Source organism: Pantherophis guttatus, chromosome 1 (genome assembly GCF_059756535.1).
Source record: "Pantherophis guttatus breed Tessera chromosome 1, ASM5975653v1, whole genome shotgun sequence".
NCBI classification, from domain to species: domain Eukaryota; kingdom Metazoa; phylum Chordata; class Lepidosauria; order Squamata; family Colubridae; genus Pantherophis; species Pantherophis guttatus.
This window is the reverse complement of record NC_142063.1, coordinates 338,057,844-338,076,137: the sequence shown is the minus strand read 5'-3', so window position 1 is coordinate 338,076,137 and position 18,294 is coordinate 338,057,844. Positions and strand designations below refer to the sequence as shown.

The 18,294-nt window shown below is 44.2% G+C and overlaps 1 protein-coding gene across 6 annotated transcripts in view; it reads right to left on the bottom strand.

The window, feature by feature from the left end:
* NF1 (neurofibromin 1) overlaps positions 1-18,294 on the bottom strand; it is a 233,596-nt gene that overhangs the window by 133,499 nt on the left and 81,803 nt on the right. For all 6 annotated transcript variants that reach the window (XM_060693204.2, XM_060693205.2, XM_060693206.2 and 3 more), the window contains 5 exons: positions 17,288-17,446; positions 14,087-14,184; positions 12,831-12,977; positions 9,466-9,612; positions 8,506-8,616 (listed from right to left, as the gene is read on the bottom strand). In XM_060693204.2, the coding sequence (XP_060549187.2) occupies positions 8,506-8,616; positions 9,466-9,612; positions 12,831-12,977; positions 14,087-14,184; positions 17,288-17,446 (662 nt within the window). The remainder of the gene's footprint in view (positions 1-8,505; positions 8,617-9,465; positions 9,613-12,830; positions 12,978-14,086; positions 14,185-17,287; positions 17,447-18,294) is intronic.

Below are 18,294 nucleotides of genomic sequence, written 5' to 3'. Positions count from 1 at the left end.
TATCTTTCTCCATTGACATTTACTTTATGTTTGTTACCCAGGTAAACTGTTCACAAACGTATTTGCAAAGTGCAACAGCCAATCACTGGGTGGGATTTATGATTACCTCATCAATCTGAAGCTTTATTTAAGGGGCAGAACTTAGTCAACAACTATCAGATGCAACCAGTATCTCGGAGGCTTCTCTGGATTTTATTCCGATCACAAGCACCTGAAACTGAGAACAGGTATGGGATTAAATTGATTAAATAAATAGATAGTACTTAAGAAAATGATCTTGAAAGATAGGCTCTTGGTGGTGGAGGCGATGATGATGGAATTTTATGTGTAAATTAAGTCCCTAAGAAAAACCCCTTACTGCAGTTTTAGAACAGTGGCATTCAGATGGAAATATGAGTCAATGCATCTAATGAGCTAAAACTACAGAGGCAAATGCAAAATATAAATTCTTACAAATTAGTCCTGCAGTTCTCCAATGACTCAATTTATTCATTAATTACTCTACATGTACCCAGGCATATCCTGGGGAACTCTGGGAATTGAAGTCCATACATTTTAACATCGCCAAAGTTCAGAAACACCGGGGAAAAAAAGGATGCCAACCCCCACAAGAAAGTCCAGGTTAGAATTAAGGCAAACAGGAGACCTACTAAACCTGAAGATCTAATGGGATTTACTTATTCCCAAGATTTCCAAACAATGTGTTGTATGACAGATTTTGGAATTGCAGTTCCAATAATTTTCTGGGGAAGTCTCAATTAATTGTGATTCTCAGTTGCCTAGAATCACCACGGTGGGATAGGTGGCTTGGAAATTTAATACTAAATAAACATATTAAAGCATGATGATTTATATGACACGTGAGTTCCGCAACTTGGTTTTAACACCCTGACTTACATTCCCTTCCCAGAAGTCCAAATGCCTCCCTCATTAATTATTTGAAACATTAAGCTAAACATCTTATGCTTAACCTGTTAATTAGATGTATTTGCAGTTTACTTTTTTTTTTAATAGCTTTTTAGTAGAGTGCATTTACTCTGAAATTTGCTTCAGGGTCCCTAATCAAGAGCAAAATTTAAGATATAAATAGGTAAAGCTTTGCTGAGTCAACTTGTGAAGCATCAATGGCGTATTTCTTGCAGTGTTATCCCCTTCTGCTCCCGTAGTATCGCTCCAACCAACTGGATGCCTATTTGAAAAGCAGGATTTAAATCTTTTAATACAATAACTGCCCCAATTGTTCTGTTTTCTATTCCAATGTTTCTGTAAAATTTTCTCATTTAAATGTTTGGCAAGGTAAAGAAAACCCTGCTGGGGAAAAAGCGTTGGGTTTTTTTTTTGAGGGAGGCGGCGCAGGACAAGATAGGAACATTCCCATAGAATTGAGCCATTTGTGTGTGTGTGGGGGAGGACATCGTTACCCGGAATGCGAGCAATGAAATCATTGTCCAAGTACGGAACTTTATAGAGCCAAAGTGTTTCCATCCATATCAATAGGCAAAGCAAACACACATACACAGAGACAACTTCCCTAAAGCATCAATGAAATCTGAGAATGCTCAATGATCATAAAATATCAACTTGGGAGGAAACAAAAAAATTAGTTGATTGGATAAGGATAATTTTATTTCTATACCGCCCCTCTCCCGAAGGACTCGGGATGGTGTACAGCCAGGTAAAAACACAATATAAATATCAAAATTTAAATTTAAAAATTATTAAAAGTATTACATTCAAGGCCAATTAGCTAAAAAACTCCAAAATTTAAGAATTCCGAATTTAAAACTCAATTATGAAGCTAGCCCTGCCTGTCAGAAGAGCAGGGTCTTAAGAGCACAGCGGAAAACTCGGAGGTCAGAAATCTTGCGTATGTCCAGGGGCAGTTCATTCCAAAGGGCAGGTGCCCCCCCCAGAGAAGGCTCTTCCCCTGGGTGTCACCAGCCGACATAATTTGGCCGACGGCACCCTGAGGAGTCCCTCTCTGTGGGAGCGAACTGGTCGGTGGGAGGCTATCGGTGGCAGAAGGCGGTCTTGTAGGTACCCAGGTCCTGAGCCATGGAGCGCTTTAAAGGTGGTAACCAGCACCTTGAATCACACCCGGAAGACCACTGGGAGCCAGTGCAGCTCGCGCAGGAGAGGTGTTACATGGGCACAACGAGTTGCACCCATAATTACCCGCGCGGCCGCATTCTGGACCAGTTGGAGCCTCCGAGTGCTCTTCAAGGGGAGCCCCATGTAGAGAGCATTACAGTAGTCCAGCCGGGAGGTAACAAGGGCGTGAGTGACTGTGATTGGCAGCTTTCATTAGCACACGTCTGTGGCAGTCCTAATTTATTGCCTACGGGTATGGACAAGGGTAATCCAGAAAACATTTAAAAGTTAGATTTCACTAGCAGATTCCAGAAAAGTGAATAAACTCATATCAGCCTTCCATATAGACCAGACAGGGAACACAACCAGATGAGTGAATTCTATTTGATTATAAAGCTACAGTACATTAATAGAATCTTGCAAGTCTGAAAGTGCAAATCGCCCACTCTCTCTTTTTACTATTTCATTAGTTAGGGCAGATTTTTTCTAAGTGTCTTTCACAGACATTTGCTCAGTTGTGGGGGTCCGTCTTGACATTTCTCGACAGAACAATTAATCAATGGAAGGGCTTGCCTTCAGAAGCTGTGGGTGCTCCATCACTGGAGTTTTTTAAGAAGAGATTGGCCAACATTTGTCTGAAATGATATAGGGCCTCCTGCTTGAGCAGGGGGTTGGACTAGAAGGCCTCCAAGGTCCCTTCCAACTCTCTTTTTCTGTTACTTCAAGGTCCTTCCCATATTCCATTACAGCTTGACATTTTAGGCCAAAGTTTCTTAACCTTGAGAACATTAAAATGTGTGGGCTGGTGAATTCTGGGAGCTGCAGTCCACACATCTTAAAAGTTGCCAAGTTTGGGAAACCCTGGTCTAGATATTCTCTCACTACATTTAATCAGAGCTCTGTTTTGGGTGTACGATATTTAATTTTTTGCCATTCTTATAGTAGCTTGAGTGAATTCACTGTTACAAACACTGTTCACTGTTCCAAATACAGGATGAAGAGGCAGATGAAATGGCTGTGGCCTGTGGTGATGCTTGCAATCCTGAGCGAACTTCTCTGGACCGCTTCTGCACAAGGGGCTGACAATGTCACAGCAAAGGCTATTACAAAGCAAACTCAAGCCTCAGCTCAGTCACACAGCAGCGTTCTTACGCCTGCTCTCTCTCTCATTTCGATTGCTTCATCTTTATGCATTTTCTTTGTCTCTCAACGTAAGTTTTAAAAGAGCCTGTTTATTAGAGGAATTGTAAATCAAAGTCAGGAAAAATTAATCTGTCTCAATCTGACAAATCTTGTCCTTCTGATGTGTGCGTGTTGCTTTGTTAGCAAATCCACAACAACAACGTGTGATTTTTAAATTTTAATATTTTAAATGAATTTTCCCAGTGTGATGGTAAATGGAGACAGTAGGCTAAATTATTGTTATTAATTGTTGAAACGAATGGAACATCTTTAAATATAATGATGGAAAATTGCTGCATTAAGTAGGCTTTATCTAGAGGAAAGCTGATTTGACCAGAACCTGGGCTACAGAATCAAAAGCCGCATCGACAAAACTGAAAGATCTGTGTCATGGATGGACTATTTTGAAAAACAATAGAAGGACTCAATCAAGGCTTTTATGTAGCGCGTCTTACATTAAACGAAATCTGATATTAAAAAAAAAACTGCTTACAAATGTATTTTTCTCATGAATTATTTGGGGGAGGAGAGGGAATAAAAAACTAGCAGTTCTGAGATCTGTGAACATTGTTTCAAGAAAATCCATCAAAATAACAATCCCAGGAAAAATACATTCAATTTCTGCAAGGCAGCATGCAACCAATCAACCCCAATCTATCCAGTGATAGCACAAGTATGATATTTGGCCAGCAGTAGCTATCTGACACATAGCTTGCTACCCAAACCTGACTTAGCTAAAGAACAATATAGGTGGTCCTCGGTTTACGACCACAACTGAGTCCAAAATTTCTTTTGTTAAGTAAGACATTTGTTAAGTCAGTTTTGCTCCATTTTATTCATTTTATTTATTTTATTTGATAATATTTATATGCTGCCCTTCTCCCAAAGGACTCAGGGTGGCTCACAGCAATAAAACAAAACAATAAATAATACTTAAAATCCAATTAAAATCCCCAAATTAAAACTATAGCTCCCAAACAGATCAGAAGATTTGCTGAAAAAGCCATGTCTTCAGGTCACTGCGGAAAGAGCGGAGGTCAGGGGCCGTCCGGAGCCCAGTGGGTAACTCGTTCCAGAGGGTCGGTGCGGCCACAGAGAATGCCCTCATCCTGGGTGCCTGCAGCTGACATTGTCTGGCTGATGGCACCTGGAGGAGGGCAGTCCTATGTGAGCGCACTGGGCGGTGGGAGGCCGGTAGGAGATGGTCCTGAAAGTTTTACCTCCTTTCTTGCCACAGTTGTTAAGTGAATCACCACGGTTGATAAGTTAGTAACACAGTTGTTAAATGAATCTGGCTTCCTTATTGATTTTGCTTGTCAAAAGGTTAGGGTTAGTTCAAATCAGGTGACCTTGGGACACTGCAACCATCATAAACAACGTCAGTTGCTAAGCATCTGAATTTTGATCACATGGGCCTGGGGATGCTACAAAGATTGTAAGTGTGAAAAATGATCATAAGTTACTTTTTTCAGTGATGTTGTAACTTTGAACAGTCATTAAGTGAACTGTTGTAAGCCGAGGACAACCTGCACTTCTATTAAACATTTAAGACAATAAAAGAACAACACACTCCTAACAATAATGTACAGGTAAGGTACAGATCATCTTTGCCACATAGTATAGTACAGCCTTTATTGTCATTGTACATCATATATACAACGAAATTGGTTCACTACAACTACAGAAGCATGTTATTTCATAGATGTTTATGGACAGGTGATCCTTGACTTACGACCGTAGTGAAGCATGCCCATTATGGCTGCAAGTGGTAAGAGATGTTACACAAGAGTGCCTCACTTAATAACCCCCACCTCCTGCTCTGCCTGATGTGGTTGTTAAATGAACACATGGGTTGAGTGGAATATGGGGTGCCTCCGGGATGGGGGAGGTCCCTGGAGGCTTCAGAGAACCTCCCCACTCTGAAATAGCCTGTGATCTGCTACCCACCCCTGGGAGTCCCCACAGTCTTTGGACCTATTTCCCCTACACCTGCTGGGTCCCCACAGGCCTTTCACACACACACACACACACACACACACACACACACACACACACACACACACACTTCCACTCCTATCCCGCACTTACCTTTGAAAATCTCCAGAGCTCTGCTGCTTTCTGCAGTGAAGACCATGTGCGGGAAGCACAACCGATCCTTTTGTGGGGTGGCCATGTGGCGCAATCCCGGAAACGCTCGCTTGGAAAATAACTGACACTTGTGGGACGGTGCCACAATCACAGCAACAGAGCAGCCTGCTTCACTTTGCTCATGTTAGCAAAACAAGCTTCTCCACAGTTGGAATCACGGTGCCATCGCACAAGCGGCCATCCCTTGCCGGAGTGGGCACTTACGGGATGGCGCCATGCAGCCCTAGCAATGACATTGTGGAATCCTGCAAGGCTCCGTTACTGGAATCGCAGCCCCATCCCACAATGGCCGACATTTTCCGAGCAGCCACAATTCAATGCCCGCCTTCCCTACTCTGACCAATGGTGGATTGCTCCTGGTTCTGTCCGGTTCTTGCGAACCGGTAGTAAAAGCGGTGGAAGGCTCCGCCCACCCGCCCAGACATCATAATGGACGATCTACGCATGCGCACACGTGCTCCTGTTGTGAACCAGTAGTAACGGTAAGTAGAACCCACCCCTGACTCTGACCCCCTGAACTCTGGAGACCTATGAAAAGTAAGTGAGATGGAGGATTTGGGTAGCCAATGTGGGGGATGAAATTAGATGGGTGGCCGGGTGGGGTGGGGTGGGGGGGCTGCAGTGTCCCTGCAGTCAGTTGTAAGGGCTGCACAGCCATAACTTGGCTGTGCAGCCAAGGGACCGGGTCATAAGTAGCTTTTAAGGATCTGCTGTAACTTCAAACAAGCAACCGATCGTTAAGTGAGGGCTACCTGAAAATAAAACTGGTTTTGACACCGACGATAAAAATTATTTTAAATTATATCATCACTAAAGCAATGAGGTTTTCCCCTTGCTCTAGATATTATGTGTACATTTCAACACAAAAAGTACAGGTAGTCCACAACTTACGACCACCATCGAGCCCAAAATTCCTGTTGCTAAGTGAGTCATTTGTTAAGTGAATTTAGTCCCATTTTACGGCCTTTCTTGCCTCGGTGACTCACTGCAGTTGATAAGTTAGTAACCTGGTTGTTAAGTGAATTTGGCTTCCCCCTTGACTTTGCTTTGCCAGGAGGTCGCAAAAGTTGATCACATGACCTTGGGACGAAACAACAGTTGTAAGTATAAACCAGTTGTGTGGAAATCAGGTGGCCACAGTATATCGGCCTAGCTGGTTGGACACATGTATGGAATTTAGCACCGAAATAATCTGACTATGAAAAGCGGGTTCAGATAGATGACCATTGGAGGGACCCTATTTAGATTGGAGGCTGTGTTTGCTGCAAGGCATAGACATCTCCTTGTAGAACATTCCTGAACCTCTGATAACGGGGAGATGGGCCTCTCGGCCTAGCAGAGGAATATGCTGGGAACAAAGCCAAATATGATAACATAGCAGAGTTAAGTTTTGTTTTTACCTTAAGTATCGCTTTCCTAGAATTCACGTGATTTACTGTAATATTGTAGAATGTGAAACCTATATGGATGCTTTCCTTTTTTCATGTATGTAATATGAGATATGTAGCCATAATAACGCCTTCTGATGACGCTGTATTTTGATAACTAATAAAAGAGATGGCAGGCTTTTGTTCTTTGCTCTCTCATCCCGAGAAACACCTGTCCTTGTGCTTTCTCTAATCTGGACTACTCATGAGGAGCCCGCCAGGATGATTGCAACACAGTTGCCATGCATCTGAATTTTGATCACATGATTGTGGGGATGCTGCAAAGGTCGTAACTGTGAAAAAAAGGTCAGAAGTCACTTTTCTCAGTGCCGTTGTAACTCTGAATGGTTACTTAATGAACTTTTGTAAGTGGAGGTCTACCTGTACAATCTAACCAGTCCACAGCATGCCAGCAACCGGTCTGCACAAATAAACAAAGCCCCATCTGTGGGATGCAGGCAGACCCAAAACCAAACCCCCTCCGATCCGTGGAAAAACCTCTCTCCATAGCACCAGTCCCTGGTGCCCCAAAGATTGGGGGCAGCTGATCTAAGGTGCACATCTTGTTGTTTTGAAAGAAATTTACTGCCCAGCCATACACACAGAGAATCCTTCAAACAAAATATGCGCCTCAGCAAAAAAAGCCACCAGATAATGGCAAACAAGATCCTCGTCCTTCACGGCTAATATTACAAACACTTGACAGTACACTTTTGTGTACAAACACATTGGGAGTCCTCGATTTATGACCACAATCAGGACCAGAATTGCCTTTGCTAAGCAAGGCAGTTGTTAAATAAGTTGTGCCCATTTTTTTTTACCAAAAAAAAAAAAAAAAAGGAAGAATCCCTCCAGTTGTTAAAGAGAATCATGTGGTCGTTAAGTGAATGCAGCTTCCCCACATTTGACTTTGTTTGTTAGAAGGGGCTGGGAAGGTTGCATATAGCGATCACATGACCCTGGGATGCTGCAACCGTTCTAAACACAGGATGGTTGCCAAGCGCCCCAAATTTTATTGGTTCGATTTATTTATTGGTTCGATTTATATGCCGCCCTTCTCCGGAGACTCAGGGCGGCTTACAATGGGTTAAGCAATAGCCTTCATACTTTTGTATATACCTGCTTAGTAGGGCTTTCAGCCCCCCCTAAGCGGTGTTCTTTTTTTATACAAAGTCAGCTTATTGCCCCCACAATCCAGGTCCTCATTTTACCTACCTCGGAAGGATGGAAGGCTGAGTCAACCTTGAGCCTGGTGAGATTTGAACTTGCAGTAATTGCAGGCAGCTGGCAGCTAAGTGCTACTTAACAGCGCTTTAGTCTGCTGCACCACCAAGGCTCCTTTTGATCATGTTTTGTGTCCATGGGGATGCTCACAAATTTTGATCATGTGTCCATGGGGATGCTCGCAAATGCGAAGACCACATAAATCACTTTTTTTCAGTGCCACCTTAAATCCAAACGGTTGCTAAATGAATGGCTGTTGAGTCGAGGACGACTGTTATGCCCACCTCATCTTGCTAACACTTTCAGAGTACAAAGAAAACACCACAAAATGGCAAAACAATGGTCACTCTTCAAAATGAAGCAAAAACTGGGCCTGCACGTCCCACCAATTCTCGGTAGTCTTGATTTAAGGAGGAAGAGAAAACTGTCTTACCGGCGAGCAATGTAATAGAAGACAGGGTTGCCAGCTTTTGTCGTCCCAGCTTGGTAAAAAATGTTGAGGGTTTTCAAGGCTTTGAACTCTTCTTTCTCGTGTACCTGGTGCCTAAGGACACAAATATAGGCAGGAAAGCAGCAATTTACCCTTGGTGTGATTGTTATCAGAGATTTCCTAAACTTTGCGGCTAGTGGATCTACCGTATTTTTCAGAGTATAAGACGCTCCGGACTATAAGACGCATCTACTTTTTTTGGTGAGGAGAACAAGAAAAAGAAATCTGCCTCTGCCTCCCAGCAATTTTGCCTCATTACAGCAAACAGCCTGCTTTACTTTCATTTTCGTTTTCAGCATAGCTTGATTAGCACAAAAAAAAAATCTGCTCCCAGCAATTTACCTCCTTTCGGCAAGCAGCAGAGGCCCGCGCAGCAATAGGCAATGGCAATCCCTGCAGCCTGAAACAGCTGAGAGCTGAGAGTCGGGAGGGATCCAAAGGACAATCAACTTGTGCTAATTAGGCTGTGCTGAAGCCCAAGATGCCTCCCCCACCACCCCGTTATCATGGTCTGTTTTTGAGGCAAAGTAAGCCAGCTTTCACAGATAATATTCTGTTGCAGCTGCCTATCCTTTTTTATTTTCTAAGAATTCTGCTAAGGCCTGATCCTTAAAGGATCTTTGGAATGAAAGATGTTTGCTTGCTTTGCAGTACACCAGCTTCCCATTTAATGATTAAGAATCTAAAATAAAATTACAATAGCATTCAAGGAGAGAAGGGTACGTTAACATGAGGCATCTGTTGAATCTATACAAGATGTTAATTGCATTTATTTATATCACTTGCATTAGGAGTACCTTAGCTGCTGAGAGTTCCCATTTAACATCTGAGAGGGAATACTTTGCCCATCCCTGCAGAGCTTATTAAGTCACAACAAGCCAGCAAACATTTGAATTCATTTACCTTGTCATAAATTCTTCAAACTTGGAGCTAGTGAGGTTTATACTGGACCACTGGGTGTCTGCCACTGGCTTGTGCTCAGGAGGACCCAAGTATGCAAGCAAAGTTGCCATCTTGTCAAACGGTCGCCTTCCAACAGCCTTGTGGTCCCTAGAGGAGGATTATAATTCAGGGATATAAGAATAGAATAGAATAGAATAGAATAGAATAGAATAGAATAGAATAGAATAGAATAGAATAGAATAGAATAGAATAGAATAGAATAGAATAGAATAGAATAGAATAGAATAGAATTCTTTATTGGCCAAGTGTGATTAGACACACAAGGAATTTGTCTTGGTGCATACGCTCTCAGTGTACATAAAAGAAAAGATACGTTCATCAAGAATCATAAGGTACAACACTTAATGATAGTCATAGGGAACAAATAAGCAATCAGGAAACAATCTATATAAATAAAAATGTAAATGTCCGTTTGTACATAACCGCACATCTCCGAAAGTTCTTCACCGATTGCTTTCAAATTTTGACACAACTTTGGATTCGACTACGGGCGTGTTTTTATATACCTATATTATATACATGTCACACCTCTGACAGATAAAAACATGAAAAACATTGGAAAACATTGGAAGACATTGACAAACATTGAAAAACATTGAAAAACAGCGCCATCTGCTGGACGTAAAAACAACATGGCAGCCTCCCAGCCCTGATTACGCTCAACAGATTTCTGCTCCTTATATTTAGACTCTCCATATTGCTTCCAAGAAACTGAGCATTTGGAAGGCAGAGATGCCCGAGGGCCATATCCTGCCACCAGGCTCGGCAGGAAGGCAACCGGTTCCCCGCCGGGAAGCCCTCGCAGCCAGTGTTTCTAGGGCTGGGCAGGGCCCACCCGAGCCTGGCTCTGATCTCCCCCTCCCCCGGCCACCCCGCAAACTAGCCTCGCCCACTGCTGCTGCCCATCCCCCTCGCCAGCCGCTCTCGGGGCTCCCTCCAAAGAACACCTGGCAACGAGGCTGCTTGGGTCCACCGAGCGGGAAACCTCCGTCCCTCACCTGGCCCGAATCGCGCCTGGCCCGGCGCTACCACGGGTCCCGAGGTCAGAAAGACCAGCCACTAACCAGCGCTATGCGAATCCGGTCGGTGAGCGGGAGATGGAGGCAACTGGAGCCTCGGGGTCGCCTTTGACCAGCGCCACCTTTGATTCCCAGGTGGGTGCTCTGGCAGTTCATGGAGCCTACACGAAAATTTCGGCCTCTGGCAGAAAAGGGGCTCCGGGGAGGCTTTGTGGGGCGGAAACGGGCAGGAGGGAGGATGGCAGGCCCTCTTTTATTTCGCCTGAAAGAGCGGGGGATTTAATCATTCCCCTGCCCTTGGCAGGCAGGGGAGTAGAACTGTGCAGCAGGGGTCCAGTGGGGTGTGCGTGGCTCCTGGCTTTGCCACTTTCTTCCTTCGGGTAGGAAGCCCCAAACCAGCCTCGAACCCCCGCCACACCCCCTCCCTCCCTCCCTTCCCTTCCCTTCCCTGCTATGCGTCTCCCTGTTGAGCCCCCAGAGAACATCTGTGTAGGGAGGACAGAGGGGGCCCCCGAGTTTCTGCTGTGGTGCGGAGAGCTGTGAAGGCCTGGCCTGAAAAGGTAAGGGCGATGGCGGGGGATGCAGAAGAGGCCGGGCCAGAGACAGAGATAAACAGAGAGAGGGAGAGAAAGACATAGAGAAATACAGAGAGACGGGGGGAGGGGGAGAGACACATACAGAGATACCGAGAGAAAGGGTGGGAGAGAGAGACACATAGAGAGATACAGAGTGGGGGGGAGAGAGAGAGACATAAGAGAGATACAGACAGGGGAGAGAGAGAAACAGAGAGAGATACAAAGAGAGAGGGGGGAGACAGGGAAGATTTTGTGGTTCCCATTGTTTTTTAGCAACCGGTTCTCTGCCCTAATCACCAGCTGGGTAGGCGTGGCTCAGGGGCTGTCATGTGACTGATGAAAGTGAGTGACAGCGAGTTGGCCATGCCCACCAAATGTTCGTGGAGAGTTTGGAACTTCAGCTTCGCTCTTTTAGCCCAGCGGAAGCACCAGACTGGGCCACAGCAACATGTGGCCGGGTACAGCTAGTATCACTATAAATTGTAAGGATACCAGCAACAAGGTTACAGTCATACAGTCATAAGTGGAAGGATATGGGTGATAGGAACGCTGAGAAGATGAGAAGATTAATAGTAGTGCAGACTTAGTAAATAGTTTGACAGTGTTGAGGGAATTATTTGTTTAACAGTTTGGGAAAAAACTGTTCTTGTGTCTAGTTTGTGTCTAGAAGCTTGAGGGATGTAATGTTTATCAAACTGCAAGTTGTTATAGACAACTACATGTTATACAGGTAGTCCTTGACTCGTGACAATGATTTGGGGGGGGGGATGTCAACCAGTCGTATGTCTAGGACTACCTATACTGTAAGTCAGGGTTTCTCAGTATTAGCAATTTTAAGATGTGTGGATTTCAACTCCTAGAATTCCCCATCCAGCATGGAGTTCTGGGAGTTAAAAGTCCACATACCTTAAAGTTGCTAGACTGAAAAACATAGCATGCAAAATACTATTTATATAGTTTAAAAAAATCACTAAAAGCCTGCTTGTTCACTACATTTAAAGGCCACATTTCTAGTATTAAGTGGCAACTCTTCCTCCTCCATTCCCAGTTTTACTGATGCGTAGGAACAATTAAGTACTATTCCACGTTACATTTTTATAACAAAAAAGCAAATCTCAATTAAAGATTCCTAAACTTCCCATAGGGTTCAATTCACTCCATTTTATCTACACTCTGGGTCTGCTCTATGCTCAATACTATTGGGTAAATGATTGATTGAATTTATTTGCTATAGGTTCGTAAGGAAATGGCCCTGGGAGGCTTCCAATTAGCACTTTGTAATATGTATAATTATTTCTCAAGATGATACAAGTCATTTTAGTTGGATATATTCAACTAGTCAATGAAATAATTAATTTTCATGCTATCACAACTGTAAATTCTCTGCTGATTTAATGAATTTTTATTTTTACATGCATTATGTCCTTTCTTGTGTCCATGAGCCATCGTGGCGCAGTGGTTAGAATGCAGTACTGTGGCTAATTGTGCCGACTACTGGCTGCCAGCAGTTTGGCAGTTTGAGTCTCACAGGCTCAAGGTTGACTCAGCCTTCCATCCTTCCGAGATCGATAAAACGAGGACCCAGATTGTTGGGGGCAAGAGGCTGACTCTGTAAACTGCTTAGAGAGGGCTGTAAAAGCACTGTGAAGCAGTATATATATCTAAGTGCTATTTCTCAGCCTTTTTACCCCTAGTCAGGTACTATTATTACCTGTTGCTGGAAAGGTACTGCCCGATCTTTTCTTGATTGTTCCACAGCAAACGATGTAGTGCAAGCACATTGCCATCACTGATGAAAGAGAGGCTGTGATTGACTGTATCACTAGCTGGACAATCTGAGGCAATGTCAAGGAAAAACCTACAGAGAAACAGAAGACACTGTGCCTTTCTTATCAAAGCATCTACAAAAACAATGAGGATATGGATCACTAGGACTTGAATTGGGTTCAGCATCAAGAACTTTCCAACAGAAGTCAATAATGTGAACTAACCAACCCAACTTCTTTTTAACAGAATAACAGAGTTGGAAGGGACCTGGAAGATCTTCTAGTCCCGTGATGGCGAAGCTATGGCACGCGTGCCGGAAGTGGCCCGCAGACCCATCTCTCCAGGCACATGAGCCGTCACCCGTTGCTCTTCCGGGTTCTGCCGCGCTGGCCAGCTGGTCTTCACATGCATGGGAATGCCGAAAACCGGAAGAGCAGCTCCTGGTGTGCATGAGTGCCCCGGGAAGATGGTCTTTTGGTTTCTGGCACGCAGGCGCACGCAAAAACCAGCTAGCCGGTGTACATGCGTGGGCCAGAAACTGGAACATCATCTTCCCAGCATGCAGCTGCTTTTCCGGTTTCTGGCGCTTCTGCGCATGTGAAACCCAGCTGGCTGGTGCACCGGAAGAGCAACGGGCAACGGCTCGCGTGCCCAAAGACATGGAGAGGGGATCCCGGGACTCGCTTCCTAGGGGAGCAGAGCTGTTATTTATTAATTCAATTTATTTATTAATTCAATTTGTATGCCGCCCCTCTCCGAAGACTCAGGGCGGAGTCTTCACCAGGACAGGGAGGCAGGGGCTTCCCTCCCTCCCTGCCCGAGCGGGTTTCTTGCACGGCCCCAGCCCTCCAGCACGTGGCACTGACACACATCCGCACACGGGGCAGTGGGGCAGCGTTTGCTGGCTAGGCAGGTGGCATTTTTGGCATTTTTATTCGCCTCTCGAGTCCTTCCCAATAACCTGGGAGAAGCAGATGTTGTTTGATGGTATTAAAGGTATCCTCCTAAGATGGAAGCTGTTCCAAGTAAAGCTGCTCTTTGCTATGGACTGGGGGGGTGATTTTGTCAATCTCAGCAGTATTCAAGTGGTGTATACTGGGACTCATTTACCTGCCTCTAGCTTGTACTCTGGCTCTGGCTTGAAAAACTATACGGGCAAAACTTGCTTCAAAAAAAATCAAAACACTCTCACTGGCTTACCTTCTTGCAGCATCAAAGTTGCTTTTCACAAAGTCATTAAAAGGCCGCATGTGTTCCTCCTTTGTAAACAAGACATGGTTAGCGATGCTCTGAAGTACCTGAACAAAAGAAACCGATAGAGTGAGTGAGTCATGCAAACCGCATTTGAAGAAGTTTCCTTTCTAAACTTACATGCCAAGTATTGCAGAAGATTTATTCTAATCTAAGATATTTGGTAGTATGAATGTAACAGGATGCATCGGCATATAGCGAAATTCCATCAAATGCCCATTTCTCCTAAAACAGCCTCAGGCTAGGAACAGCTTCACTAGTTAGAAGCAGCCTTCCCCAATCTGATGCCTATCCCATGTACTGAACTCCCAACATCACTTGTCAGCAGGAAAACAACCAACTGCTTAAGGGCCTAGGAACAGGGGTGAAATCCAGCAGGTTCTGAAGAACCGGTAGTGGACATTTTGAGTCGTTCGGAGAACTGGCAAATATCACCTCTGGCTGGCCCCAGGAGTGGGGTGGGAATTGGGATTTTGCAATATCCTTCCCCTGGAGTGGGGTGGGAATGGAGATTTTGCAATCCTTCCCCCCAGGAGTGGGGTGGAAATGGAGATTTTGCAGTATCCTTCCCCTGGAGTGGGGTGGAAATGAAGGTTTTGTAATATCCTTCCCCCAGGAGTGGGGTGGGAATGGAGATTTTGCAGTATCCTTCCTCTGGAGTCGGATGGAAATGGAGATTTTGCAGTATCCTTCCCCTGCCACACCCAACAAGCCACACCCACAGAACCAGTAGTAAAAAAATTTGAATTTCACCTCTGTGTAGGAAAGTCCAACACAACGGAGTCTGCACTAGATCAGGGGTCTCCAACCTTGGCAACTTTAAGCCTGGAGGACTTCAACTCCCAGAATTCCCCAGCCAGCTGGCTGGGGAATTCTGGGAGTTGAAGTCCTCCAGGCTTAAAGTTGCCAAGGTTGGAGACCCCTACACTAGATTGTTGAAAGTTTGATTATGCAGACGTGTTTTATTTGGGCAAAGAAGCATACTTCAGGGCATGCTGTCCTTGGGTTATGACAGCAATTGGGATCAGGATTTCCATCATTAATTGATGTGGTTATAAATGTTGTGGTCCGCCAGCAGCTTGCGGAGCTGGCAGTGGAGTTGGACAGCGATGAGGCTGAGGAAGAACATGGGCCAGTCCTGGAGGCTGGGGAAGGCCCGGATGAGGGCTCTGCGTCAGAGGCAGAGATGGGGCCAGGGCCATCGGGGAGTGAGGTGCAGACTCCAGAGCCTCCAGAGAATGATAGGAGTGAGGCAGAGGAACAGGAGGAGCCTGTTCCTAATGCACACATGAGAAGAGCTGCCAGAAGGCAAGAGCAGCTCAAGCAAAGAAGACAACTCGGGAGTAGGGCCAAGAGATGATTGGCCCCTCCCATAAGGCTTAAAACAGACCAGCAACGGCGTTTGGGCTCTTTGTTGGAAAACAACGTTGGTAGCTTCGTCTTCTTCTTTGTCTACGTCTTGGATTTATTTTTGTATCTGTGACTTCTGAACGTTTGCCAAGAAAGGCCTTTGGCAGTTTGCCTAATTGGACCAAGGTTTGCGATAGGACTGAGGAATTTGTGTTGGCAGGAATTTGCTTTAATTTAGTTGAACGACCCAGTTTGTGGGGGCAATAAGCTGACTTTGTATAAAATATACAAAAGAATATACAAAAGAATGAAGGCTATTGCTTAACGCATTGTAAGCCGCCCTGAGTCTCCGGAGAAGGGCGGCATATAAATCAAATTAAAAAAAAAACAAAAAAAACGACGCTGGGAATGAAGTAATTTTCAGCTGTTCGAATAAAGTTTGTTTTTTTCACTGACTGATTTTCCTACTACTTACTTGGGCCTGGGTCACAACAATAAAGTATAACATCATGTGAATGGATTGCTTAGTGAGGGCAATCTCTGCAGTCCCTTTTGCCATTGTTAGGCAAGGACCTCATGTGACTGCAAGATGGGAAGAGGTATTGAAACTGCACCAAGGGCAAGCAGGCCAACAGACAAGAACTACAGGTGGGTGGGTACTGTGGGCAGGACCTATAAAGTTCAAGGAGGAGCCGTGGTGGCATAGTGGTTAGAATGCAGTATTGCAGACCGACTCTGCCCACTGCCAGGAGTTCGATCCTGACCGGCTCAAGATTGACTCAGTTTTATAACCTTTACCAACCAAGGTTGGTAAAATGAGGACCCAGATTGTTGGGGGCAATATGCTGACTCTGTACACCGCTTAGAGTGTGCTGCTAGGTAGGCAGGTACCACAGGCTGATGCTACAGATTGTGTTCAGGTAGGTGACATGGGCAGGTGCTATGGAGTCTGAGATCCCCATGGAGCCTGAGTGGCGTAGGAGGCTAATGCCTACTAAGGCAGCATTTAACATCCAGCTGACTGCAATTACTGCAAGTTTAATTCTCACCAAGCTCAAGGTCAACTCAGCCTTCCATCCTTTCTAAGGTGGGTAAAATGAGGACCCGGTTTGTGGGGGCAATAAGCTGACTTTGTATAAAATATACAAAAGTATGAAGGCTATTGCTTAACGCATTGTAAGCCGCCCTGAGTCTCCGGAGAAGGGCGGCATATAAAAATTTAAAAAAAAAAAAATGGCATCAAGGAACGCCTTGGGAGAAAAAATGGTGGGAGGGACCTCAAGGAACAATTAACGATTTCCTGCCAGCTTCCCCACTGACTTTGCCGGTGAGAAGCCAACAGGGAAGGTTATAAATGATGATCATGTGACCAAAGAATGTTGCGATGACCAGAACTTCAAGGACTAGTTGTAAGTCCGCCTCGTTCAGCGCCATCTTAACTTTGAATAGTGGGGGATTGTAACCTGAGGACTACCTGTAATCCAATGGTCAAACTTGTGGCAAACTATATTTGAATGTAATTTCTGTTGAATGATCTGTTGTTTATATAACAGAATATATAACATAATTATTCATCCTACATTTAATAATTTTTCACTTCTGCCACCTATTACAATTACAATCTGTGTCAACTTTTGGAGGGGCTTTAAGAATCATACCCAAATCTTCAGAGCTGCAAGCAGGTTGCCATCTCTTGAGCTCATTTATTTTAATTCTTCCATAAAAGCAAAATGCCCAATTCCACCACCATCACATCCTTGCTATTCCCTGCCATCCAGCATAAAAGAGACAGTTTCTCACCTTTGACATTAACTTCAGACCCCTTTCGATTCTTGGCGGAGGCTTCTTATCCAGTATGCCAGCCTCATACGGGGACACAATAGCCGGATTAATGAATCTCAAGAACATGGCGCTCCCAACTGCTCCAATGCTATTCTGAGGAAACCGTTGGCTGACCACCTAAACAGCACAGGATGGAAATTAAGAAAGCCATCATTTAAATGTAGGATAAAAAGCCAGTTTAATAAAGGAGAATGCTTCGGCCAACTTTCCCTTACATGTCATTGTTTCAGAATGACGCTAGACAAGTAGTCAAATGGTTTCTGTGTTAAAACAGGTTCCAGAGGCAAGAGCCAAATTGTTATAAGGAGGAAAGGAAGAAAGTTATTGAAAATAGTATAGAGGAGGCATGATTTAACAACAGGGGTTACATTCGCTTTCATACAGACAAACATCTTACTGTGAAGCCAGTGCGTGAGCAATTCGTATCTCCGAAAATAAAACTAAGAAGATATTTCAAAATATACTAATTAGGAAAAAAAGGAGTTATTCTATATTGAGCCCAACATTTTAAAATTCTGATTTAAAAAATCACTAATATAACCAATTGATTCACCCACTCTGTTCATAACAATTAAAGCACCAGAGAATGATTCTCATAGCAACAACTTTTCACAAAACATGAATGGAACCCATTCATAAAAAAAAAAATCACACATAACCTCTGTGAAAAAAAATGGTACTCACTCATGTCGGAGAATAACTGCATTTACTATACAGGCAAGAAAATCTGTCTGTCTCCCAATAGAGGAGAATATTTGTAACTCAGAATTAAGAAGAGGGGTCCTTAGTACTCTCTGAACTTGGTTATTGTTGTTTTTTGCAGACATTTCATTACCAAACTAGGTAACATCATCGCCATTTATGATGTTACTTAGTTTGGTAATGAAACATCTGCAAGAAAACAACCAAGCTTGGACAACACCAAGGACCCCTTATTAATTTATTAAATTTCTATGCCACCCATC